The sequence below is a fragment of the Bacillus rossius genome, chromosome 3 (assembly GCF_032445375.1).
Source record: "Bacillus rossius redtenbacheri isolate Brsri chromosome 3, Brsri_v3, whole genome shotgun sequence".
Lineage (NCBI taxonomy): Eukaryota > Metazoa > Arthropoda > Insecta > Phasmatodea > Bacillidae > Bacillus > Bacillus rossius.
In genome coordinates this window covers 106624738-106651710 of record NC_086332.1, presented here as the reverse complement: position 1 = coordinate 106651710, position 26973 = coordinate 106624738, and the positions used below count along the sequence as shown (strand labels likewise).

The following is a 26973-nucleotide window of genomic DNA, read 5'->3' as shown; positions in this document are numbered from 1 at the left end:
ACGGGAATTTAAAACTCAATATAAATTTTAAAAATTTAACTCATTATAACTAGGGGGTGTACCAGCGATCAGTTTACAATATCATTACAAAATTGTTATTATCAAAAATTAATTAAAAAAATTTTTTTGTACTTTTAATTTTAGTTTAGGTATGCTTATATTTTTCAGGTATGCCTATAGACCAAGGTAACCATGCTCTGCTACCAAGTTGTAACACCCCTCGTGCCTGAAAATAGAATTATTTGGAATTAATTAAAAGAGCCTTGGAAACAAGCTGGAAAAAAAATATGTTAAATGAAATGATTTACCAGAGGCGACACGAGGTGGGAACAAACATAATTTAGGAACTTCCTGTAACAAGCAAAAGGGAAGTTGGGGGATCGTTATAGTCAATAAAATAAAAACTACACGGTTAACTTGATCTATAGTTTCCCTGTTTTATTTGCCCTGATGAATATCATGTTTCAATTATTTTAACATACCTACAAAAGATTTAACAATTTTCCAAGATTAACAAAAGGAACACGAAATTGGGGCTGGCCAGCGCTTACTTAAACTAATTTACATTCTTAGTTTGAAATATAAACATTTGCATTATGAGTGGATGGATCCGATGATTATATTCTTAATTAGTTCTATTCGTTTTACATTTTCTTGAGAAAAACACTGGTCGCTGGTGGGTTGGTCATCCGGCTGAGATAGTACGTCGCTAGGTAAAGGGGAAATGTTGAAATTACATTACCACCCGGGGTCTTCAAACAATCACGTCGGGTGGTAGAAAAGTTTCTTCTAATGTTTCTTCCCACGGAACAGGGAAGGGGGGGAGGCCACGAGATGAGAGCATCAATCTCTCCCGGTCATCGAACCCTGTCAAAACAGGGGAGTTGCCCAGCACGCTGCAGTCGTGGAGTCAGCCAGGCTCGGGAGCTCGCGAATTGCGCGGCAGGACGCGGATGATTTCTTCATAATAATAAATTTCAAAGAGAAAAATTTCTAAGGCAAATAACTAAACTATGCAGACAGACTAATCTACTAAAATGGACTTGAGGGATAGCATCCCTTATACAAGGCGACTACATATTCGTTAACGGTCGGATGAAATCTACCCGATTCGCCAATACTCGATGGAGGACTGTCTGCAGCCGCGACGCGAGTTGATCTGTCCGGCGGAAAAAGGTGTCTCGTAATTAAAAAGTGCCCACCGGCTCTAACAGGTGGAAGGGGGGGGTGTCTTGCCCGCCGAAAAATACCGAACTTGCCCGAACGCGGGCGAAAAAAAACTCTAGCAGGAGTTTTGAAGTTGGCCACACTGGGCGACCGTAGCGAGCTCTGTCGAAGCAGGTCTGAGTTGAAAACAATCGACTCGACCACGGCGTCCATATAACTCAAGGCAAAGCAGGTGCTGCTCTCTGGCGCCCTAGAGGGTAGGCAAGCGGAGAAGTTCGCGAATTAGCCGCTAGGAAGCGCTTGTGATCAGTTTTGGCGCACTCGTTTTGCGAAGAGACCTTGGAAACGGTCACCGGTGTCCAGGGGGTTACGACCGGTCATTGGTCTTACTTGGAACTGAGAAGGGGGGGAGGTGGGGGTAAAATGCAACGCTGATGGGAAACTACGCCCCGTCGTGGCTACAGAGGGGCGAATATAACACTACGACGTGATGAAAAGGGCGAATCTCAGCTCGTCTCTGCGAACTGGTCGCCTGCAAGCTACAGCCTTGCCATGCAGTTAGGATCACGAAGGGAAATGATATTACAGGCTTGAGGCGTGACTGAAGGCGGGGGAAATGGTAAGCGGTCTGCCAGTCAGTGATTAGGCCAGCAGAATATCCGATACGCCGATGGGAAAGGGGCTCCAGAGCACTGAGACAAAGTTTAACTCAGAGGAGTACACCGGACTAACAAATTAAAATTACACTATAGTAGGGCAAATAAAATTTCTACACAAAAATTTAAAATCATAATAAAAATTTAAAATATATTGTGTCGAATTTACAAATTAACGGCACAATCATAAGGGTTTGGCCAAGAAACGGCCCAACGAAATTTGCATATTTTTTGTTGATTATATCAATGAAGCTCTTGATGCTGGTGTTGGGCATCTTCATGTTTATTCTGATGGTGCAGCAGGACAAAATAAAACCAATGTTGCTGTGAAAATGTTTCTTACCACAATACAAACCAGCCAATTTGACAGCATTCATCACTAATTTCCTTTATGGGGTCATTCGTACCTCACATGTGAACGAGACTTCAGTGTTATTAAAAGAAAAATTTAAAAAAGAGGATTTTAACAATGAAGCAATATGCATAGCTAATGTTACATTTAGTGGTAGTTTATGACCAGTTTCAAGTTGAAATTGTAGAAATTTAAACAGTAAAGGATTTTAAATCATGTTGGCCTGTTTTATAAAAATAATGTAATATCAACTGAAACTCAAACTATGAACATTCTGAGAGAAAAACAAAATAAAATTCAATATTTCAATTTTTATGGAGTTTCATTACTCTAACAAACATGTGGGTCAAGTTAAAGCAAAAACCTTTATTGAGTGACTTAACGAGCATACTTTTAAATAACAGGGAGCCGATTCACCAGAACTTCCAACAATCAGTGCCTACCCACAAAATGTGTTCCTGTAAACATTAACAAAATTAATGATCTCAAGAAACTCAAAAACTATCTTTTTACAGATATTGTTAATAAATTTTTATTCAAAAATTTATGACTGGTCTACTAATGTTAGGGATGAAATTGATCTAATGTAAGAAACAATGAATAGACTATGTACATACATATATTGTTCATAAAATAAAAAAACTAGTTCTCTTTCATAATTTATATATTTTTAACATTTATTTCTTACCTGATGACTCCACATTATGTCGGTCATTTGAGTAACAACATATCTCCAACAACTTTTTAAATTTTTTTACCTATTAAAATTAAAGAAAAAAAACTTTTTATAATTAGCTTACCTAACCCCTGTACGTACATATAAAAAATTATAATATTGATATAATATGAAATAATGTCACATTGAGTTTTTTATTTTAGTTTTCTGTAAGTTTACTCTTGTGGATATATGGTGTTTATCAAGTGATTGATTCAATTAACAAGTACAGTAAGTCCTCGGTTTACGTCGGGGTTACGTTCATGAAAACCGCGACGTAAATAGAAACGACGCAAAATGAGCCATGTTTCATGCCACCGGCCGACCACGGCCCAAGGTCGGCCGGAAGCGCTGGCATACAGACGTGACAACGGGCAATTTTATCAGCAAATTACAACCGACAGCGTGGGAAACAAGTCCAACTAGTACTTCTCAGCTTTATAGAATGGTTATTTAACCAGCTGCTTTATTACCTTTATTGATTGAAATATAAAAACAGATATATAGACAGATTGGAAGACATCTTATGAAGAAAAAATCATAAATTGCAGTGAGCTGATACTGTAGGCCTATTACAAACGCATTTAATCACGATAAAGTTAACAACGGCACATTTAAAACTCCGGCCAACTCAATGATATCATAGCGACTGAAGTGTAGAGCTGTAGCAAACCGTATGTATTCGTTACTGAGTAACGGGTGCGGCATCTATTAACGAGTAACGAAACGTTACACACGAATGCATTTCGTTACTCGCATTTTTCGTATGTTTTACGCATGCGCGCGCTTATTCGTTACAAAGAACGATGTTTGTTTATTAAGAAAAGTATAATTTGGAAATTCGTCGTCCAAGTTTTTTACTGTTTATTAAAGGTATTGTGTGTGTAGACAAAGTTTGAGATTGGAACAGAAACAACGTAAGAAAGTATTTTTTACTACAAATTATAAATACGTATGTTTTTGTTTTTTATTATCGCGTATTTTCACATTTTTTGTTCTTATCTTAAAAGAGATATTATAATAAAGCTGCTCTAATGAGATTTTATTGTTTCTTGGTTAACAAAAGCTGTTAATTATCAAATACTTTTAATTGTTTATATTCGATTTATTATTATTTACGCGACGTCATACTGTGCGCGTACGAAATACGACTCGATTCGTTGCTGTTACATAACATAGCATGTTATGCGGTATCAGAAGTAACGAGTAACGATACGAAAGTAACGAGTACTAATTGTTATAGTAACGAATACATACGGGTACACTTTTTTTAGTTACTTTTACACCTCTAATGAAGTGCCAAGGAGTTGGACGAAAAGGGGTAGGAGAAAATGCTGTGTCGTTGCGGGAAGTAGATAACACTTCTACGTGCGAGATACGTGGGTGGACGAGCGGGCGGGCTGGTAGTATTGCATCACCGCGCAGAGAGCAGCGGAGAGCAGGAAGCGTCCCTCATGATGTATGATAAGATAAGGCGGTGAACGTGTAGCTTACGCTACATAGCATAAATTAACTACCGAAGGAAACAAAGAATTATAAACGAATTATGTACGGTTTTTTGGTTAAAATAAAGATTTACGGTCATTGTAAACGACGTTATTGTGAATCGGCGACAACTTAAATTGAAACATGAGTACTCAAACATTAGCGACGTTAATCCGAAACGACGTAAATCGGTACGACGTAAATAGAGGACTTACTGTAATGTGCAAGGACAAGATTTTTGCTCACAAATAAAAGTCCGACCACATTTTTTCTCTTGTATTGTTTGATAACGCATATGGTTTGTTCAGCATTTACGCTAATGTGATTTAAGTTATGTTTGCTGTTGTTTTAGTTTGATTATTAGTTACATTTTCTAATAGGCAGCCAAAGTTTGTCGGTCGAATTTAATCACCATATATAGTCACGCACACATGCAGAAAGTTTTGGTGTTATTGGTTTTATTTTAATACATTCTGTTTATTTATAAGTATAGTGTGATTTAAAAAAAATATGATAAAATTTTTATTTAACTTATTCATACCAAAAGTTTATTACTTAGCAGCATTGTTCTCACTCACATTTCCTAGGTTGCTTAGCTGCCTGTGAATTAATCCACCTCGTTTGAGCTTCACGTTCCAGATTGTAGCTCCTTTACTGTGTGACTTATAAAACTTTTTTGTGTACTCTTTCATGATTAATTCCCATCTAAGTTCTGTAACATAATTTATGACATTCTGAATATTTAAAAAAAATGCCTTAAACATAAAAGTGGATGACTGTGTAACTCTCTTTCTGGAAATATTAATTAGAAATATTTTATTCAGAAATTATTGACTGGCCAACTACTGATAGGGATGAAACTGAACTAATGTAAGAAACAATGATTAGACAATGTCTAGTATATATATTGTTCTTAAAATAAAAAATAAAAAACTAGTTCTCATTCGTAATTGTAAAGTGCTACTCTTGTTGCTTCAGGACCAAGAAGTACAAGCCCCGGATGTTGGACTTGTGGGACTGGCACTCGAAGGGTGGCATTATGGTGCTGAGCTACGAAATGTTCCGTGACCTCGTACTGCTGGGGCCACAGAAGCTGCGCAGGAAGGGAGATGCCGACAAGCTTCATGAAGCGCTTTTGGACCCAGGTACGCTCACTCTATCACCCCTTATCTTTGTGTGTAAAATGTAGGGATGTATGGTTATTCACACAGCCATGTGTTGTGTGGAAACGAATACTTATTTGAAAGGTGTATTTATCTTAATTTTCAGTTAGTACAGTAAAACCTTTTTGTTGCGACCCCATTTATTGTGACCACCTCTCTATTACAACCCGATTTCGAGGAACCGTGAAAAAATTGCTGAAAATCCAAAGAAAATCGGACAGAAAATAAGTTTGTTACTGCGTTTCTCTTGCAGAGTGCCGACATGTTTTAACTGCCGCAGCGATGTTTATTTTGACAGCTCAAGCAATTATCTTTTCCTGTGGGTTGATAGAAAAAGGTCGCTTCACCCAGCATAAAAAAAAAAGCTACGCCACTTATTCCCCATGCAGGAAACACACTGGCTGCCGTCTGTCTCCCCCACATTTATCTTTCTTCTAACATTCCACGTCTCACCTCTCGTGCGAGCAATAACGAAACGACCACGCATTTGGCCGTTTTATGCTTTGTTTGGTGACAGCAGCTTGATTTTATTTGGTATATTCCTTTTCATAGGACCCTTGCTATTAAAATACATTTACAGTAGAATTCCGCCGATTCGACCCCCCTCTGATGCGTCCATTCCGTTTATACGACCGATTTTTGAGGAACCGTGAAAAATTTGAGCAGAGAAAGTCGAAAATTTGAGTAAAATTGGCTGAAAAACAAGTCTTACACTTTGTTGGGTGCTGTGTGTTCACATTTATCTTGGCGAGCGCTGTACTGTAAGCAGGCAGGCATACTTTATTTTTTTTTCATATATAGTTATGTGGCCTTCAGCTTTCGCCCATAGCCAAAGGGTCATTATATGCAGCTTGTATCTTCAATTTCCAGTTGTTATCAAATATGAGAATATATATCTTACACCCATGCCTTACCCGGGACTCGAACCCAGGACCCCTCGCACCGTAAGCCAGTGTGCATCCGACTACGCTACGGAGGTCGGCACAGGCATATAAAAGACAGCTAAAAATAGATACCACCCCTCTAGACTGTCCACGCTAGCCAATACCGGTAAACTGCGCGCATCACCTGATAGCATCTGCGCGCGCGTCTATTGCCGTCCCTGTCCCGTGCCGAAGTATTAGGTGCTTCAAGTGTGCGTGAGAGATAAGATAAAGAAGGTGAAGAGAGAGCGAGCCCTGTCAGCAAGTGTGTTTGTGGGAGGGGGAGACAGAGATAAAAGAGAGCGAACCCTGCAGCAAGCGGAAGTAGTGAAGGTCGATATTTACAGTCACTCTCTCGCTAGCTAACAATGCTGCTGGTTGCCAGCCCCCCCCCCCCCCCCCCCCCCCCCCCCCCCCTTTTTTTTTTCTCACTCTCTTTCTTTCTCTCTTTCTCTGTCACACACACGCGCTTACTTTTCTTCTTGTATTCCTGCACGTCAGCCGGACGGACCAGAGCGATAAGCGCCACCAGACCACCTGTTGTCACAGAACGCAACCTTTCAAACGCCACACTAATACAGCCCGCAAGAGACATAATAAACCTTTAATAAAAAGTTATCATTTCAACACTAAATCGTCTGTTTTTTCTATACAAAGATGGCGAAAATGGACACACTGCACTGTGTTGAAATTTTTTTTTCTCGGCAACGGGAGCTCCAATATTGCTTTCTAGGGTATGGTTTTTTTCGGGAAACATCTTGCTATTTAAATACTGTATTATGAATTTAAAAAGTTGTCATTTTTACACCATAGACTATTTGAATATGAAATCTATACGAACAAAGGTGATTTTTTATGTGATTTGGGAAGGGGGGTGGGGGGGGGGGGGGGGTAAAAGTTGGCTCGAATTCTCTATTGCGACCATTCCGTTTATAAGTCCGTTTTTCCGGAAACCGTGAGGGGTCGCATCAGCGGGATTCTACTGTATATTAAAGTTTGAAAGCTTGTAAATTCCTTGCCAGAGATGACTGAACTCGAACTTGGTGTGAAAAGTGACCTATTTTGACCCCTCCCTCACCGCTTTAATACACCATTCATAATAGCCCAATTTTACGGGAGAAGGGAGGGTGAAATGAGCATTTTCTCACTGAAGGTTTTTCAAAGGGGAGCGAAGTTGGGGTGTTATAAGGGAGGACACTAGATGGTTTGTGTGTCTGGGAGGGATGAGCTAGCTTAGAAGAATGTGAACGAGGGGCGGGAGTGGTGAGCTTATGCGTCATGAAGCCGTTGCCGCCAGCCAGCCGGGCGAGCTTTGTGTGCGCCCACTCGCGTTGCAGAACCTACAGCTGCCATATTTTTAAAGGAAATGTCCCATTATTTTTCTGTTATTCTTACATGAACATTATTGGAAGTATTAAAGCCGACACAAAAATACGCTGTGTGTTAAATTTAACAGATTTTAATGATCTTTCATTTCGTTTTTTTATTTTTTTTCTTCTGATTTTCACATTTTGGTCAAAATGTCCAATTTTTTGACGGTTCCCGAGAATGTATTCGTAAAATCACTGCTTCGGTAAATCCGGGGTTCGTGACATCGGGGTTCTAGTTTATTTAACTACAGAAAGCAGAAAACGTACATGTAAAATAGACACCTGCGAGTACTCGAAATTCGAGTTTCGAGTCGAGTTTTTTAGTAATACTCGAACTCGAGCTCGTGTCTTTTCAACAACTCGAAATTCGAGCGAGCTCTACTTGCACTGTGCCTATAAAAAAAAACTCTCATTATATCGGAATAAAAGTTTTACAACACTATTATCCTTTACTTTATAATGTAACATGATCGACCATTTACATGAACACATCATTTTTACGTACCCGGGATTTACGAATTTCCGTGATTAATTTTTTTTACTTCTTTAATTTTCCGCATAGCATTAATGTATCACTTTACTGCTTTATGCGGAAGTATTTCCCGCTTTATGCGGAAACATTTCCCGCATTTTACTGTAAAAAGCGTTTAAATTGTCCGGGGTCTCATCATTTACGCCATTAAATGTGTGATATAAAGTCCCGTTTAAAATTTTTATGAAAGTTCCTGCCAGTAATGGCGCACGTAAATATAAATATGAAGAAAAGACAAATGAACAACAACTTACGAAGAAATATGGATGATGTACCATAACTACAGTACAATTCCAATAGTTATCTTAAGATAATTACCATAAAAAGAACTAAAGATTCTTTGTAGATACCATAACTACTGCAGAAGCATGATAGTTACCACATTTGCACTATAGTTGCCGTAATAACCGAGATGTGTATTTACCGTGATGGTAATGTATTTATTTAGGACATATTAAAATTAAAGAACATTATTGAAAAAAAAAAAAAGGATGTTAAATATTGATATGTACGGTTGGCACATGTTGCTAAGAAATAATGTGATCTGAAAGAATGCAGTACTACTACGAAAAGTGAAAAGGGTACTCGTGGATTTTTAGGTTATGGCAGTCTCTTTCGTTTTTCAGTAATATCGGCCGAAAATTAACAAGAGTATTGGAAGTTGGCAGAAATGCCGATTCAACTAAATATTGGCAAAATCGGCTTCTTCAGTACAGCTCTACATTTGATGACATGAGTAAACATATTTCAGACTACAGGACATTGAAAAAGACTTTAATTTCCATGTAGGTTTATTGTGCGTAAGTTTTTTTTGCATGTGTAAATTGAATTAAGTAAAATGCTTCTATTTTTATTACTTTAAATTGATTAAACTTAATGACAAGTTACAGATATTTGACACTAATTTTGAGGTTAAACAATTTGGTAAATATGTAGAGTAACGGTATATGCGGAAAAAAATGCTAAAAATCCGAAAATACTTTTATTCTATGCTCTTTCACTTCCTATTTTCAAATCAACCGGCGGAGATAAGAAATTCCAAATACTTTAGGAGATATACAATTTTTTAATTTTGAACATGTAGAGTAGCGGTATTTGCGAAAAAAAAATTCTAAAAATCCGAAATTACTTTTATTATATGCTCTTTCACTTCCTCTTTTCATTAAAACCGGCGGAGATAAGAAATTCGAAATACTTTAGGAGCTATAGAATTTTTTAATTTTGCAATACAACACCTGTACAACCATTAGACCGACGCCATTTTTGTTATTTTGCCGTGTGTTCGTGAATGTTTAATAAATAAAATGGTCGATTAGGTCAGGTCAGTTACATTATTAATACTTTCAAACTAAGCGGACATAAAAAATAATGTGAATTAATTTCAATGGTTCTTTAGTTTTAAAGTATTTATAATGTAACTGACCTGACCTAACAAACCCGGACAAATGATTAACATTAACAACTCACGTAAAATATTTTTGTTACTTATTACTTGCGCAACAATATCCAAATAAATAAGACTTTAAAATTAGAAACGTTAAAAACCTACCTAAGTTGGAGGCGGGTACATTTCCTTTGCCATTAGAAGGAAATGATGTAGTCGTTCACCTACGTCGCGATACCTCCGACGGAACATTAATAAATAAATAAATAATCACGTATTGGTTCATTTGAATACTGGCCAATCACGGAACTGTCACGTGACAAAATTGTCCAATAAGAAACATAATAGATACTCGTAAACCAGAAACAATGTTGATCGCCGCATGAATACCCAGGTATTGTGATGAAAATTAAAAAATTCGATATTCCTAAAGTATTTGGAATTTCTTATCTCCGCCGGTTGATTTGAAAAGAGGAAGTGAAAGAGCATAGAATAAAAGTATTTTCGGAATTTTAGCATTTTTTTTCCGCATATACCGCGACTCTACATATTTACCAAGAATTTTACTAAAGAATTCCAGCCACACAGGTTGCCAGCGAGAGACGCTTCTCTTCTGCTGTAAACACCATCTCCAATCGTAGAGCTAATTTAACTCCTGAACGTGCAGAACAAATTATTTTTCTGCATGATAGATTGAAGAACAGAATTTAATACTCTATGACAATCTCTCTCAGAATTTTTGTGCCGAAAAGTGGAAATGTTGAAACAATGTGAATGTACTTTTCAAACAACATGATTTTTGGTGCTCAGTTAGTTGAAGCTCAGTAAGGACTCCAGAAAAATTGACAAGGATGAAATTATTCCAAAGATATGTTACATTTACACAAACATATACGTACTTGTAAACTGTGGTTATGTTAGTTGGATGATATCAGTTACTAATGAACCAATGGAAACAGGTTAGATTCAATGGAAAACATGTTTTTTTTCCTAGCAGTGCAAATTATAAAAGCACTCTGTAAATAGTTACCCAAAATTAATAAGCCCACTTCATTTTAATACTTTATTCAAACATTATACCTACTAAGTTTAAGGTAAAAATAATTTCCCAAAAGTGTAACTGTATCACAAAAGCTCAAGCTTCGAGAACTTTCAAGTAGGCTCGCTCGAGCTTGGCTCAAAGTAAAATTCTTAGGCTCGCAGACCTCTAATGTAGGTCTATCTATTTAGTAGGCAAACAATGATAATGGTTTCTTTTTTTATTTCCATATTTTTCTCAAAAGTTCTCACATTTTATTACTCCATCACAGTAAATTTATGTGCAATAAACTTAAAAAAAAAAAAAACTCGAACTCGACTCGATACTCGCGAGTATTTTAGCAAACTCGCTCGAGCTCGACTCGAAGTGAAAATCTTCTGCTCGCAGACGCCTAATGTAAAATAACCAGTAAAAATAAACTGTCTTTTGACATATTTTCTTTAGAGGTGGCCTGTAGGGCGAGGGACTTGTCATGAAGGTTGAAGGGGGTTTAAAGCAAAGCCATCTAGCATTGTGAGTGACAGCATCCTGCCATTGTACGGCTGGTTTCTTAGCGAGTAGCGGTTTGGGAAGGGGGGGGGGGGGGTTGAAATGAACTGAAAATTTCGGAAAACATCTATTACGACCCCCCTTCTATTACGACCCTACTCCTGGGAACCATGAGGGGTCATTTCAAAGAGGTTTGACTGTATTTAAGTAAAATTTTCGCAACCCCTGGAGTATTCACAACCTAAATTGAAACTGTATAAATAAGTTTACAAAGCAATATATTTGTTATGTTGTGATGTATTTTATTAATATGTAAAATTAACTGTATATCCATTTACAGTTTTATACTATGTATATTGTAATAGTTTCTATTTTATTATTTTGCAGGCCCAGATTTGGTTGTGTGTGATGAAGGTCATCTGTTAAAAAATGAAACGACCAAAATCTCCAAAGCAATGACGAAGATAGGAACGCTGAGGCGCATTGTGCTCACTGGAACACCGCTTCAAAATAATCTTGCAGAATGTGAGTTGTTCAATTGATTTTTTAAACATTATAATGTGTAGTAATCCTTTTTGTATATTACGTTCATTAAAATTTTTAGTGTTTTTACATTGTTATTTCATGAGAAAATACAGGAAAATATTGTGTGATGAGTAGGGACCCCAAAAAATCTTGGATTGTGAAATTTGAGAAATAACACAAATTTGGCCGGTTTCCAAAGTTTTTCACAAAATTTAAACATTTTTTGATTTAACACGAAGTTTGAAGCGAAATACAGATGATTAATGCCATTTTTGAAAACGTTACGTAGTTAGTCATAAATTTGTAACAAATTTCAATAACAGAGTATTTTGATATCTTGAACGTAGTATTTTTTCTATAACAGCACAAATCAAAATTACTTATGAAAGCCTCAAATGTGATACTTCGGTCTCTGTCTATGCTCTTTCTGGTGTGCGTATTCTTTGGTTACTTGGTTAAAAAGCAGGGTGGCTTTGTTTACAAGTAAAGTTACTACACATTTTATATTATAACTGGTTTTTATGTTACTTTTCTTTAATTACTTAATGTGACACAATATGTTTTTTCAAGTGGAAAAAAATGTAGTTTACTGGGAAACTTCCAAACAAATGTGAAAAATTATATGGAAATTACCTAACAGCTCATTTGTTTTCACTTTACGTTTTCGTAATTTATTGTTTAGGCCAAGAAATAATTGTTAACAGTATGAGAAAACATATTCCAATGTGTTTTACGTACATTTATTCCATCCCCTTGTTTACCTTTACTTAAGTTTTTAATACAACCTTAAGAAATGTACACATTGTGTAGGTTATGCCAAATGTTGGGCATTTTATTGCTTTTATTTAGTATCTGCCATGTGTCTTAATGGTTTAACTGTAAGTTATTTCAGTTTTTGAATTTAATTTTATTCAAGTTATAGAGATGATCAGGTGTATATTTAATCAATAATTCTAAAGAATAATATCTTTTCTAAATGAAAATAATAAAACTGCTTTTTTATTCATTCCCTATATATTTTCAAACATTCTATAAAATGGTGCTGTGATACTTTGAATAGTTTACAATTTTAACGAGTAACTAGGTTTGGTTAGTTATAATCTGAATACTTAAAATAGTGTAGATGGTTGGTTAGGTTAGTAGCATATAAAATACTTTAAATACATAGTTTGACTTGTTGGTTAGGTTTGTTTAGGTACATTAAAAATATGTACTTAAGATCATTATGAATTACTGAACCTAACCAACTATCCTTACTGTTTTGAAGTATTTTTAATGTAGCAACCTAACCAACCATTCATGCAATGTCATAGCAACCAACAACTCGTTAAAACTGTAAATTACTTTAAGTAGCTAAATACCCTCTTAGAGAATGATTGACAAAAAATGTCTGAAAGTAAAAAAAAAGTAAAGATTTTTGTATTATTTTCTGGATAAGGGACTTTTTCTTTAGAACTACCACAAATTCTTAAGTTTCAATTTGTAGTGTATAAAAAACAATATTTAAGTGAATAATAGGAAAAAAAATACATTTGATACAAATTTTAAAAATAACGTTAAAATCTTTTACACCAATTTTTCACGCCGCTTTTATCTTTTAGTATTTACTTCTTGCACTGCTTTTGCCTTATTTTAAAACTGCTTTTGGTCAGTTTTATTTACCGTTATTTATGGTCCCTAGTGATGAGTGTTTTAAATAGACATACTTTTTTTATTCTGTGGAAGTCTTTAATGGAGTCACTTTCTATGTTGCATAGGCTTTTTGTGAAGTATCACCAAGTACAGATTGTGATTCTTATTTGGGAAACATAATTCATTTTTAAAATGCACTTAGTGGAAATATTTTTTTTTAGTAACTGCTTACTAAAATAATAAAATGTTAATTTGGATGTTATCAAATAAATATTTAGAAATTTTTGTTAAATTTGTTTATATTTTAATTTTTATTTCTCTAATTAACTTCCTTTTCAGTTTTAAATGTTATGGTAACTTGCATTTTGCTGTTACATGGTGTATTAACACTACTCATTTCAGTGTTATTTCGATCTTATCGCAATTCACCATAAAATGTTATCCCTAGTTTTTACAATTATGCTGAAGTTGTTTTTAAAGGTTTGTTTTCCCTTTTGATAAGTATTGTCACAACTGATTATGCACAGTTATTAATAGCTAATGTTCCATTTGAAATATTTTCAGTACTATATATACCTGTATGACAGTGTTTTATGGACAGAGACTTGTAAAATCTCTTTGAAAAACCATTTCACAATTTTTCGTTAAGTGTAATTTGTCTTTAATAGTTTTGTTGGTAACTTGTAATAACTTATTTTTTCAACTGCAGACAGCATTTCATTAGCATTTATGGTCCCATTGAACACTGCATATATACAAATGTTCTTTTAGTGTTTTACTTCTTTGTGTTTGTTAAAACTGTTCAATGAAGATTTTGTGTAACGTGATGGGAACAGTACAAACATAAAAGTGATTTTAGTAATAAGTACTTTTAAGTACTATAATTTTTAATGCCCATATGTGCCCTAAAATGTTAAAAATATTTTATTGTAATTAATGAAATAATTTTAAGTACCAATTTTGTTTTAGAACTTGAAGTTTAATTAGAAAGGCTGTGGCAGCATTAATCATTTATATTTTACTTAAACATTTTGCTATTGTCAATTTTGTTTTCCAAAATGGTTTTAGATCATTGCATGGTGCAGTTTGTGAAACCAAATCTCCTCGGAACACGTAAAGAATTCCAGAATCGGTTTGTGAATCCAATAATTAATGGTTCCTATGTGGATTCCAATGCACATGATGTGAAGGTCATGAAAAGGCGTGCACATGTGTTGCACAAAATGTTGGAAGGGTCAATACAGGTATGTCCAATTTGTTTATGTATTGTGTAGTGTTTATGTTGTATGCCATTGATAAGTCTGGAGATAATGTTAAAAAATTTATTTTAGTTTGTCAATCTGTTAATGTAATTATAAGTATGTATTATAGTAATTATCAGCTACATTTTTATATCTTATAATTTTTAATCTACTGTTCAGAAAACCATGAAAATTTATAGACAAATTACTCAGTAAATTGAGAGAGTTCTATTTTCCAGACTGCATGCATTTGGTATTAATCTGCATAAAAATACTTCCTTTCATTTTAATTTTTTTACAATAATAATTTTTTGTTTTCATATGTAAAACACCATTATTTCACCATATTGCAACAAACAGCCTTGCAGGATCTTGAAAGAACATATTTTGTATTGGATTCATTTCACCAAATTTAACTTTGAATTATCAAATGTTTTGGTTGATTTGTTAATGTACCTGCTTAATATCCCTACTTAGGAAAACGAGTAAATATGTTTCTCATGGCATAATCTGAAAAACATCAACATTATAAATTAATCAATTTCATGCTTTTCATCTGTTCTTATGTGATTTGTGAAATAAGTACACTATTATTTTAGTATCATTAACACGTTGCCAATTTGGGAGATATTTGATATTGAACAGCTGTAAACAGTTTATTTGTCATGTAATATTTTTGTAGTGCTGGTTTTTATTCGAAGTTTGGTATTTTATGATTATTAATTTTCATAGGAAGTGTACCAAAAAAAAGGTTTTTATTATTTCTGAGTGGGATAGGGGTTTTGGTTCAGAAAAATTTAGGATGGAAAACAAATTCCCATGTGGGTGGGATTGGGAATTATTTGAAGCTATAAAGTTCAAAAATGTGTTTTATTATTACAATGGGAAATTGTTGTGTTTTTACTGCGTAAGCTCAAATGCCCCAAATCTAGTGATCATACATTGATAGAAGCAGGTCATTTTCAATGACTACAAATACCATTAAATAAGGCTAACATTAAATAATTTTATGATAACCACAAAATTTAAAAAAAAAAAATTAATTAGTGTTAAAATGAGCTATTATTTACACTATTAACACAAGTTATTTTCTTGTTTTAGTTATTTACGATGGCCAAGTACCAATTTGGAAATATTATAAACATATAAACTCTTTTACAGCGAATTTATACTAGATTTTGTTACTGTTGTTTACATTTGTTTATTTTGCTTTCGAGTAGCAAGTCTAAATGTCTATAGGGTCATAGATAAATGCAGCTAGTCAAAATACTACTGTGTGAACATTGTTGGTGGTTGGTCTTGACTATAGATTTAAACGTCATTTCCACTACCATGTTCAAATTTTGTAAAGTTGCCCTTTTGTTGTGTAGTACATGGTCTTTCCCAATTTTGTTAATTTTTTCGATACCAGAACATAATGTGAAACAAGTAAATAACTGTTTCTTACGTGTTAAATAAATATAATATTTGTATTTTCAATTGTGGATGAGATTGGTTTCGCTTCCATTTTGCAACAGTAGTTATTTGCTTTTGTGTTTCCAATGCTGAATAAAATGCTTGGCTATGATCAGGCCTGTGACATTTTAAACACCACCATAAATAGTTTTAATTTTGAAAATGGTGTATTATTGATTGCGTGCATATGTGTAATTAGGTTATAGTACAGTTCTGTCTTAAAATAGATTGTTAACAACTTTGGTACTGGAATAAAATTGAGAAATTGGAAAACGTACTTTTCTGCCCAATGTTTCGGGAATGATACGTTCCTGGTTTAACAGAATCCTGCTCAGATCTTGTGTTTTTATAAATTGCCCGTACTTTTATTTTAAATATTTCTGCAATTTTTTTTTTGTGATGCGTCTTTGAATAATTTTTTCTCTCTTCTCTTTTACTCATGTTGTATTGATTAAATTGAATCCAGAATCACGTGCAGAAAAAGAAAAAATTTAATTGGTTCCTGTATGTTAACATTATAAAGATCAAATATTAGTGTATTAACTTGTTTTCATTAGGTGCAATCATATATGCTTGACAGTTTTAATTTCAAGAAATAGTAAACAGTACGAGACTGCCAGCTCTATCTGTATTAATAGTTTTCATTTTATGGTATGATGAATTTAGTTGATATATATTTCTGATTATGTTGGAATTTACATACATTCACTTTTGCAGAGATTTGATTACGCAGTATTGACACCATATCTTCCTCCCAAGCAAGAGTATGCCATTTTCATACGCCTGACGGAGCTGCAGATTAAGCTCTACCAGTATTATCTCGACCACAACGCACCCGATGGCAAAGCAAAAACTGCAAAGCTTTTTACAGATTTTCACATCATCCAGAGGATCTGCACCCATCCTAGAGTTTTGCAAATGAATTTTGAGAAGAATGAGAAGACTGCTGAAAAAAAGGTAAAGACTTTACTTGTAGTAATTCTGATTCCTTGGAATGAGGTGGTAGAGTGGGAAGGCACTGGACTTGCCTTCCAGAGTGCCTGGGTTTGTATCCCGGTTCTCCGTGGTTTCCTGAAACCACTCCAGACAAATGCTGTAGTGTTCCTTACTGCAGGTCTGGGAATTAAGAAGCCCTTCTCTGAGGGAGGCCAGCCTGCACTTGTTAAACAGGTTGGACGTCAGAACTGTGTCTTGTGGAAAACTTTCTGTATATTTTAAAGTTTTCAGCTTTAAACATATGGGCAGTATACATCATACAAGCACCTTATCCAGAGATGACGTGTCAGTTAACTCCACGTGCAAAATTTTGCAGGCCATGGCTAATTCTTTTCCCAATAACCCTGTTCTGTTTCGTTGTGTGTTAGCATCTAATAACCTCACAGTTTATTAAATGTTAAAAGCCCTAGTTAAGTGAACAAAAAATTATTATTTTCTGTTTATGTCTTTGGTATTTTTGAGTATGATTCATGGAGTCTGGAATTGTCAGGAGATTGCATGCTGTGACCTAGCTGAAGTCACTTTTTAACCTCACCTTCGCCATATTGTCCTGCCCAAATTATTGCGGAAATGGTGCTTGATAATGTCTGATGGTGGTTTGTAACTATGAATTAGAATCTCCGTCATTAATACCAAAAAAAAAGGTAATTTAAAACTTTTTCACAGTGCAAAACACTGCAATCACACTAATATTGGAATCAATATGGTGCAACAATTAGCTGAAGAAAAAACGGCTTTGCACAATTACCACTCCCTGGTATTGTTTATATATACCTGTGTGTGTGTGTGTGTGTGTGTGTGTGTGTTTGTGTGCGTGCGTGTGTATATTTTATATGGTTATTGAACATTTCTGTTAGCCATTGGTGTATTTTCTGCCATGTGTGTAGAATAACTTCATTGAGAGCTAAATTGCACACGTGCATTAGTAACTCCTATGAAATAAAAAAAAAAAATTAATATTGTGTTTAGAGTTGGGCTAGTACCATAATAACAATACTTAATTAATCCTTAGTGTTGTTTTCATTCAGTTCTATACATCAATACTTTGCCACTCAATTCTTTTAGTAAAAATAATCATTAATGTTTATCAAGAAATCTAAATTTAATAAACAATTTTGTGTTTTTGAAAAAAATGTAAAATATTTAAACATAATATAGAATTAAGTACATGTTTTACACAAAAATTATAAGTACATTAAAAATAACACTGCACAAAAAAAAATTTTCATGTTGAAAGTTCCACAAATATTACACATTTTTACTCCGAAAAATAAACATTCAAACTCTTCCATGATCTAGTTTCCTTCTTTCACTAAACAATTATTAAGACTTAAACAAAAGCTGGTAGAACGCTTTGGAATTCCTTGCAAGCTGACATAGGTAGGGAAAGAGTTTTTTCATCCAGTATAACATAACACAAGTATAAACATTGATTGAATGTAATATCAACTGGTATAGAGGTATCAGAGTTTCAAAATTCCTAACTCTAATTGTGTTAATGTAAAAAAAAATTTTTGACTAACATATTAATTATTTGGTGCAGTTTTTGTCAGAATTTTTTTCTTTTGAAAGTGTGATTTTAAAAATGGTTAACTTCCAGAATCATTTTATACCATCAGTTGCTGTTTTTCTTATTTATTTTAGCGGTTTTTGAAGTCAGACTCTGAAGGTTCATTGAAAAACTTTATTGATGATGGAAATACATCCGAATCAGACGTCAAATCAACAAGCTCCTCGGATTCTGATGTTGTTTGCGTCGAGGATGGGGAGAAAAAAGACAACCCAACAAAACGACCTGGCACTCGAAGAACTCGTCAGAATCCAGAAGGTAAATGGAATTATTGTACTATGTTTTATGACATCAGCAATTCAGAAAATAAAGTTTTGCTAGTCTTTAGTTAGAATCATGTTTGAAATTGTAAAAGCAAAGTACAGGTTTCTGAATCAGATTGTAGTTTGGTAGTGTTTTACGTGGACGGTAGTTTGTTAGTGTTTTACGTAGTCATGTGGTGGGTGTAACTTGCAAAGTTGCACTTCTCCACCCTTGTAAATTATATATTTATTTTTGCAATTATTTTTATTAATTTGCACATGCGTATGCATATAAATAAACACATTTATACTCACTCACTCCCACTTTTCACGCGGTCAAAAACAGTTTGTCGTTAGACGCTGCCCTGACCAGTCTTGTCTCATTGCGACTCGCCAAGAACATTCAAGTAATTTCAGGGGAGAGAATTTAATGCTTGCTGGTCTGGTTCAAGCTGCAATCAAACCTTTTCAACATTTAATTTTAAATTGGGTTTTGACCATGAGTGTCACTATTTGAGACTCACTGTGACCACAAATCTTTTGTGCAGCAATCATCCCATTGGCTTAGTGCCCTGGTTTGGACATACTACAATGTATAAGAGATTCTCAAATCTCTCTCTATTTCTCTCTGTGTGTGTGTGTGTGCGCATGTGTGTGCACGCATGTGTGTGTGTTCGTGCACACACATATGTTCATGCATTCGTGCACATTTGCATGCGTGCACATACGTATGTGTGCATACACATGCATGTTTGTGTGCACACATATGTTCATGCATTCATGCACATTTGCGTGCATGCACATATGTATATGTGCATACACATGCATGTTAGTGTGCATATGTGCATGCATGTGTGTATAGATATGTGCTTTCTTTTTTTGTCTAATTATCTTAGCTCTTGGTGTCTAGGAGTAATTTCTTAAATGGAACGGAAATCTTTAGGAATGGAAATGTGTCCCTAAACACGATGCTGCCATCTTTGGAAGTCTCAGAAATCTCGAAAAGATAGCGTATTGGTGTGCCAAACTAAATTTTTTTAAGAGTACAACAAACTATCGTTTAATACTTTATGTTATAATATATGTCATAAAAATAAATAACTTGTGCCGTTTCAGTGCCACTTTCAGGCACAAATGTACGATTTTAAATTTAATTTTTACCTTTTAAAGAAGGAAACCAAATAATAAATTTGCATTATTAAATTTAATTTAATTTTGTTTCCATTACTGTACACTCCGACGTAAGCTTGTGCAACTCAGTGCACCTGCGCTTGTTCGCAGGCTTCAATTAGATACTGTTTGCTGACGATTTGCGATCGCAGCATCTCGGCCGCGGTTCGCGTCACGTTTTCTCCATGTAACAGAATGACTTTCGTGCTAGCGAACGCTACCCCAAACCCACTGCTAGCAACTTTATTTCTCGGAGGCAAGCATAGGTAAGGGTTTTGCCAGCACACCTCTGGACCAAGTTACAGCCAGCGGCGACGCCTCGGGGCGGTCCACATGACGCCTTTCCCAGGTGACTTAGCAAATTTAAACCCCCCTCCCCTCATCACCCACCTGTGGCTTCACGGGAACTCCATCCCGGAGCAACGACCCCCAGTGAACCCAGGCGGAGACATTGTCTCTTCAAGGACTTTCGCCCTTGTCAAACAGAGCCCTCAGCGAAGTTTAGCGGCGGGAAAAATCCCTAACCTTGCTCTGACCGCTCGTCGCGAGCGCGCCCACTGCACTCTAGCGGATGTTTCTGTGACCCTCCAGGCAGGTTCTCGTCTTGCCTGCCAGAGTGCACTACTCATCCCTCCCATAAGAGACAGCTTGTCACAATCGACCTTGCCAGCAGTCGTAGTGCGATTGCGATTTTAGTTCGCCTACGACTCGCGTGAGAGTGCGGCGAACATGTTGCAGTCTGCTTCGCCCCTTCGGGCATCTCCGGACACCTTCGGGCAATCACCCCCCCCCCCCCCCTTTTCTTTGGCTGGGGGCAGTTGCTTCTTTTAATTAGGCGCCCCGACGCCATTTTTTGAAGATTCGGCGGGCAGCTTCTGGTCTGTGCGGACCACGCGTCGCGATCCGCAAGAGTTAATCTCCGTTGTTCGTCCCAGACTCGACACTACGTCATGTAATCGCCAACGTCAAGGCATAGAGGCCTCAATTTTCTTATTTTTAAATTTTGCTGCCCGCAATAGTTTTTTTGTTAATCTAAATTATTTCATTTTCTCTAATCATGATTACCGCGAACTTCCCTGCCGCGAGCTGCATTCCCTGCTCCTGGAGGCAGCCTGCATGACTTCACCCCGCTGTTTTGGGTAAGTGGTCGTCATCCCTACACCCCCCCCCCCTTTTTTTTTGCCTTTCACTGGGCATAGTCTTGTCCAGGCTTAGCCGCCTGTTAACCAGTCTAAGTAATTTGGGACTTTGGTTGCAGGCGGGGTCCAAGTTGAGGTCCAAGTTGAGGTCCAAAATTAGCTCCAAACTTAGCTCCAAGTTCAGCTTCGAAGTTTATCTCCAAAATTAACTCCAAGTTTAACTCCGAGTTTATCTCCAAGTTTCTACTCAAAATGATTTCTTCTGGACTTTAATCTGCCGAAACCTCCGGTGCCAGGACACAGGATATAATTAAATTTCAAGGTAATTGTTTCTTTCTTTGGAGCCTGCGAGCTAACTTAAAACCAGTATTAAGTTCAAGATGTATTATGGTGTTACTTTTATATGTATTTTGTTGCCCCGGGGCTCCCTCCATTTTGTAATCAATATGTTTTAATACCAATGTAATTAAAAGATAAAAACAAAAGTAAATTAGTTTAGTAAAAGGGCACTTATATAAATCAAACCACCAGTCTTGTTATTTCATTATTATTCATCCCCGATCCACATAGCCTACTAGAGTTGCTAGGAGGTTATAAATAAAATTCTTTTATACGACGTCTGGGCACCTCTGTGATTATTGTTGTTATTGTTTTGTTTTCTGGGCTGACGCTTCCAAGGCCTTAATTTAATTATTCACTTTGAGTGTTTACCTGCAGCCCAGCGTTCGTTATAAACTTAAAAATACACATTAAAATTTTGATAATCCTTAGTTAAAATTTAACTGAAGAGTCAGTAAAAAATTGAACTGTAGAGTTAGCACAGCATTTGTCATACTGTAAAGACACAAGCAATTGTTAGCCTACATATATTCGATGCCATGATGAATAAAATAATTTTGTTATGAAATTTGTACTGTTATATCTTAAATGTTGAATCAGCTCAGTAAGGTTAAGGTTTGTTTGTAGGATGTATACACAAACTGATTTTCTTTTAAGCAAAATGTATATATATACACACACACACACACACACACACACACACACACACACACACACACACACACACACACACACACACACACACACACACACACACACATACATGGTGTTATAATATATGTTTTTTAATGTTTCAGGTTAATTATTTTATAATGTATCTATTTGACTGCAACTTTTAGTTTGAAAAATACTTGCAAGATAGCAATGCTTTATAGAAACAACAAAATTTTAAATATCTTTGATGCCGTGTTTGTTCCACCACAATTTTCCTGGCTAATAAACTACAGGTATTTTCAAGTTGTGAATATATCTTATGACAATTAAAGTTTAAAAAATGTATCCAGGTTAGTTTCACTACAATAAAGTTTACTTTGGCACACCAATACTCTTAGTACATCCCCCGATGTGTGAAAGTTAATATATACTGGTACATGTTGCCACAAGTGAGTCTGCCATCTTGACTGCTTCAGCTCGTGGCTTTAGCAGTTTCTGCATACATGTGCATTGGACTTTCAACCTGTTAAATTTATGTTGTGTAATGCATGCTTATTCATTGCATTTCTGGTTCATACTAAAATTTCACCCTGATCACATAAAAGAAGTATAACCTCAAAAATGCAGGCAGTGATAATTCTGCTCTAGGGGGGAATATCACATGTTCAGCATTGAGGCATTTACATGCAATGCGTTTGGTACTCCTGTTGTTCGGTTAGCCCTGAGAAATAGAATTATAGTTGGGTTTTAAAAAGGGGAAAATTTTTTACAGTTTTTCCCAAAAATTAATGCTTTTTGTATATTAATCATGCTCTGCATTTCTTTAAAGAATTCTTAGTTAAATTTAGTTTCATATTAAAAGTGTGTTTGTAATTTGAGAACACATTAATTTGGCCATGCGCAAGGTTAGATGTTTACAGTCCACTGTGTTACCACTCACCACCTCTGGCTAGCTCATAATTAGATGATGAGTGTACATACAGGGTGGTAGCAGGTCACTAAGTAATTCATATGCAATGTTCGATGTATTACCTGTTTTTTATTCATGTAAAAATCACAATATATTCCGCACAACAGAACACAAAAAAGAATTAAACTGTACATCCAGAAAGGAGAAAACACGTAGACTCTTCTTATGAATTACATTATATTGCCCCGATAGGTTCCGGACAGCGACGGCAGGACAAAACCCTTTGTCGCCTCGCTGTGCGCTTTGCCTACGACTACCGTCAAAAAATAAAAAGAAAGTTCTAATTAAGTATTGATTTTATCTCCAATTATTTGCATTTTAAAAGGAATATTTTTAGCTGTATAGGAAATTAGCTAAAAATTTATCATATTAAGTATATATTAAAAAATAAATATATGTTAACTAAATGACCCGGTGAACTTAGTACTACCTAAAATTAAGTCGATTTTAACTCTTCATAAGCAATTATCAATCCTTATCAACCTTCGAACATATTTAATTGAGATCAATAATTTTAGCCTCATCGTGCACAATATGGGTTTTGTTTTTTAAATGAAACTCGTTTGTAATTTAAAAGAATTCAATGTATTTTAGTTACATGAAAGATAAATGCAGTTAAAATTCAATGCAAAGCTTTCTGGTTAAACAAAATTTTTCGTTTTGTTTTTCGACACATAAATAAACAAAGATGATGACTTTCTGACACACGAACACGCGACATATAGTTGTCCATGCGCGATACACAGAAACTCCAAGTTAATTCCGCAAAATTCCAGTGATCATCAGTGTGGTTCGTACGTGAAGTAACTCGCTGCGAATTTAAATGACTTCGACAACCCATGTCAGCTCGTCCTCTCCTTGGCATTGTAATGGACACTGTAAAACAACACGGAATTGTTTTCATAATCACTGAAATCTGTCGAACTTACCTTGAGAACTTAACAACTTGTCGTACTAGGGACTTAAGGGAACGTAACGAATGGAATGTCGGAGTGGGCGCCACCACGTGATATGGGCACGTGGACCCGGCGGAGACTCCCTTCAGGGCGTTACGTGGCCCGTGTAGGGCTAGGCCCGGTTCCCTTAGCAAACGATATTGCACCAGTGGGCTCTTAAGGCGTCCCACACGCCTCGTGGTTCAGGAGCAGGAACACGTGGTCACTGAACTAAATACTCAGAGGCTCGTCGCACTCCTTTTATTGCTGTAACGTTACAAACAAGTCTCCTGTTGCGCTACATCTACATTACCACATTAAAAATGTTAATAACGCCAACGGCGGGAAAGAATCGGTTTACAGGCTGACCAGGTCACCTTGTGGCCTGGCCTTGTGAGTCTAAGATGTGGTTCGTGTTTAAACGTTCTAAATGAACTTAAATATTTATTGACATGAGTCAGCCACCTGGAGTAAGCCTCGTAAATACAAAAAGGTTTTAGAAATTATAAAAAGTCCGGCGGATGCTAAGAGATCAGTTGAATATAAAAAGCGAAGTTGCGCGGTGCTCACCAAGCATCCTACCCCGGGTGACGAACGGAAGCGACTGAAGAGGCCAGGGCAGTATGGCGGCCGGAAAGCGCTGGATTTACCGTTAGTCTCTCCTGTTATTTATTACTACATATTTAACTAAAACAAATACACTAAAAATTCTATAATAAAATTATACCAAGGTTTCCTTAATTATTTATGTTGAGTATTAATTATTTAAATTAGGATTATGGTTCAAACTGGTTGCGGGTAGTTCCATTGCCTGCCGCGTGGTGCGCTGAGCCGTCCTTACCAACTAGCACTGCAAACATAATCCTTAGGGAATATTATTTAAAGAAAAGACATGTAGCAATTACGTAAACATTAAAATTGAACGAGAAAACAAAAGGAGTCGTGGCACAGACTCTACTCTCGCCTCTTGTCGGCAGCCTGACACGCACACACACACCTGCACACGGGGCGGGAGGTTTGAAATAGAGGGTGGTGGTGGGAGGAGAGGGGTGGTGACGGCGTGAGGCACATCTGGCTTATGGAGGGCGTAGCCCCGGTCGACGTCAAACTTATTATTAACATCAAACTTATTCCTCGAGTTTTGCTAAAACACATTTGAATTAATTTGTAAATATATCTAAGCCAGCAAAGTCAGTTTGCCTTAATAGAATGGCTGATTAAAAATAATGTTCGCAAAATGTATGTAATTAAATTTGCTTTAACAAAATCCACTAGGTACCTTTCTTTTACGAAAAACAATTTGAAGGCCCCACATTGGTAAAGTCAGTTTACTATGTGCTACTTCTTCTAGGCCACAGTTAGGTAGAGGTACGTAGACTCTGGTACTACTCCTTCTAAACCCCACTTTGAGGCGACAGTTTATATATGTCTGTAGACTACCTTCTAAGTCTCTCAGTGTGTTAAGTCAATTCCTTATGTGCAGTTACTACTAACTTAACTGCTGTTACTATATACTTATATTGACACATAGATGTGTATACACATGTATTTCATGGGTATTAATTCAGTTGGTAATAGGTAGACTACAATATCATACAAAACACAATGGTAATTTTTAATTATTTATTAATGAAATTCAAAGTATCTCAGGTTTATATCAAAAAGTAAAAGTATTTATTGCTTTCAAAAAATCCTAACCATTGTGGCACTGCAGAACACCTATATATTGAAAAAAATGTCTGGCGTGACGATGCGCACATTCATTAACTAATCAAGTGTCTCTTTTGTTCGGGTTCGAAAATCTCATACACAGATTTAGTACATACATAATTAGGGTTTACATAAGTCTTTACCTCAGCTAGATCAAAATAACTTATGTCCGTAGATCTCTGATGCTCTCTCTCCCAGACCACTGGGTAATTACAGTTGTGTGTTATAATAGTGTGTCAAATTAGGTTCACTTAGTTAATTTTACAATATTTCTGTTTATCAAAGTCTTTTTTGAAATAAGGCCGCAGAATAACTAAGTATGAATGTGATACGTGATTCGTACTAACGAAATGGAGTAACAGACTCAGTCATTTCTTACTTTCGTTTTTATACACTCCTAATAACTTTATCCTTTTGGATAAAGCCCTAATAATATTCACTGACGTTCTAACAATACATTGATTCCGTCCTTTGGTGTGGTTGCCTATTCCTGATAGCTAATTTTTCAGGATAAAATTCAGACGACATTTTATATGTGTTCATCCATTAATAGGCCATTACATTATTTCTAAAAACCTTCTTAATTTAAGTCATCTAACAATGTGTGCCACATTTTAAACTACGGCTCCTGATTGGCTGAGAACTAAAGATAGTTACATTATTTTAAATCAAACACATCAATTCCGCGCGCAACAATAGCGCGGAACACAAAATCTCACATTAAATTTGAATTAATACATATAGGAATAACATTTTACATTAATAAACACTGTGTCAAATTAACAGTTTACCGTTTAAATTTCAATTGCTTCTAGAACGTCCTTGCAATTGTTAGTCTCCAACGTTCGTTTTTGTCATAGAGTTTCAATTAAATAGATATACACATTAAATACAAAAAGTTTTCAAATAATAAAAATATATACATTGAACGAATAAATATAAATTAAAATAAATAATTACTTAATCGGGGCTGAAATATACATAGTTGCAGTACAGCACGGAATGAAAAACACATAGAGTAAAAATGGTTATGCATGGCGCAGCTGTCAAACGAAAAGTCCGCCACGTATGCCATCTATTGAATAAAATAGGAAATGGCAATTCCCATACAAAATTACCA

The 26973-nt window shown here is 35.8% G+C and overlaps 1 protein-coding gene across 9 annotated transcripts in view; it reads left to right on the top strand.

Annotated features, from left to right (window-relative positions):
- Nucleotides 1-26973, top strand: part of LOC134531113 (transcriptional regulator ATRX homolog) — a 258967-nt gene that overhangs the window by 150480 nt on the left and 81514 nt on the right. For all 9 annotated transcript variants that reach the window (XM_063366679.1, XM_063366674.1, XM_063366677.1 and 6 more), the window contains 5 exons: nt 5354-5520; nt 11663-11800; nt 14501-14676; nt 16846-17085; nt 18769-18952. In XM_063366679.1, coding sequence (XP_063222749.1) covers nt 5354-5520; nt 11663-11800; nt 14501-14676; nt 16846-17085; nt 18769-18952 — 905 coding nt within the window. The remainder of the gene's footprint in view (nt 1-5353; nt 5521-11662; nt 11801-14500; nt 14677-16845; nt 17086-18768; nt 18953-26973) is intronic.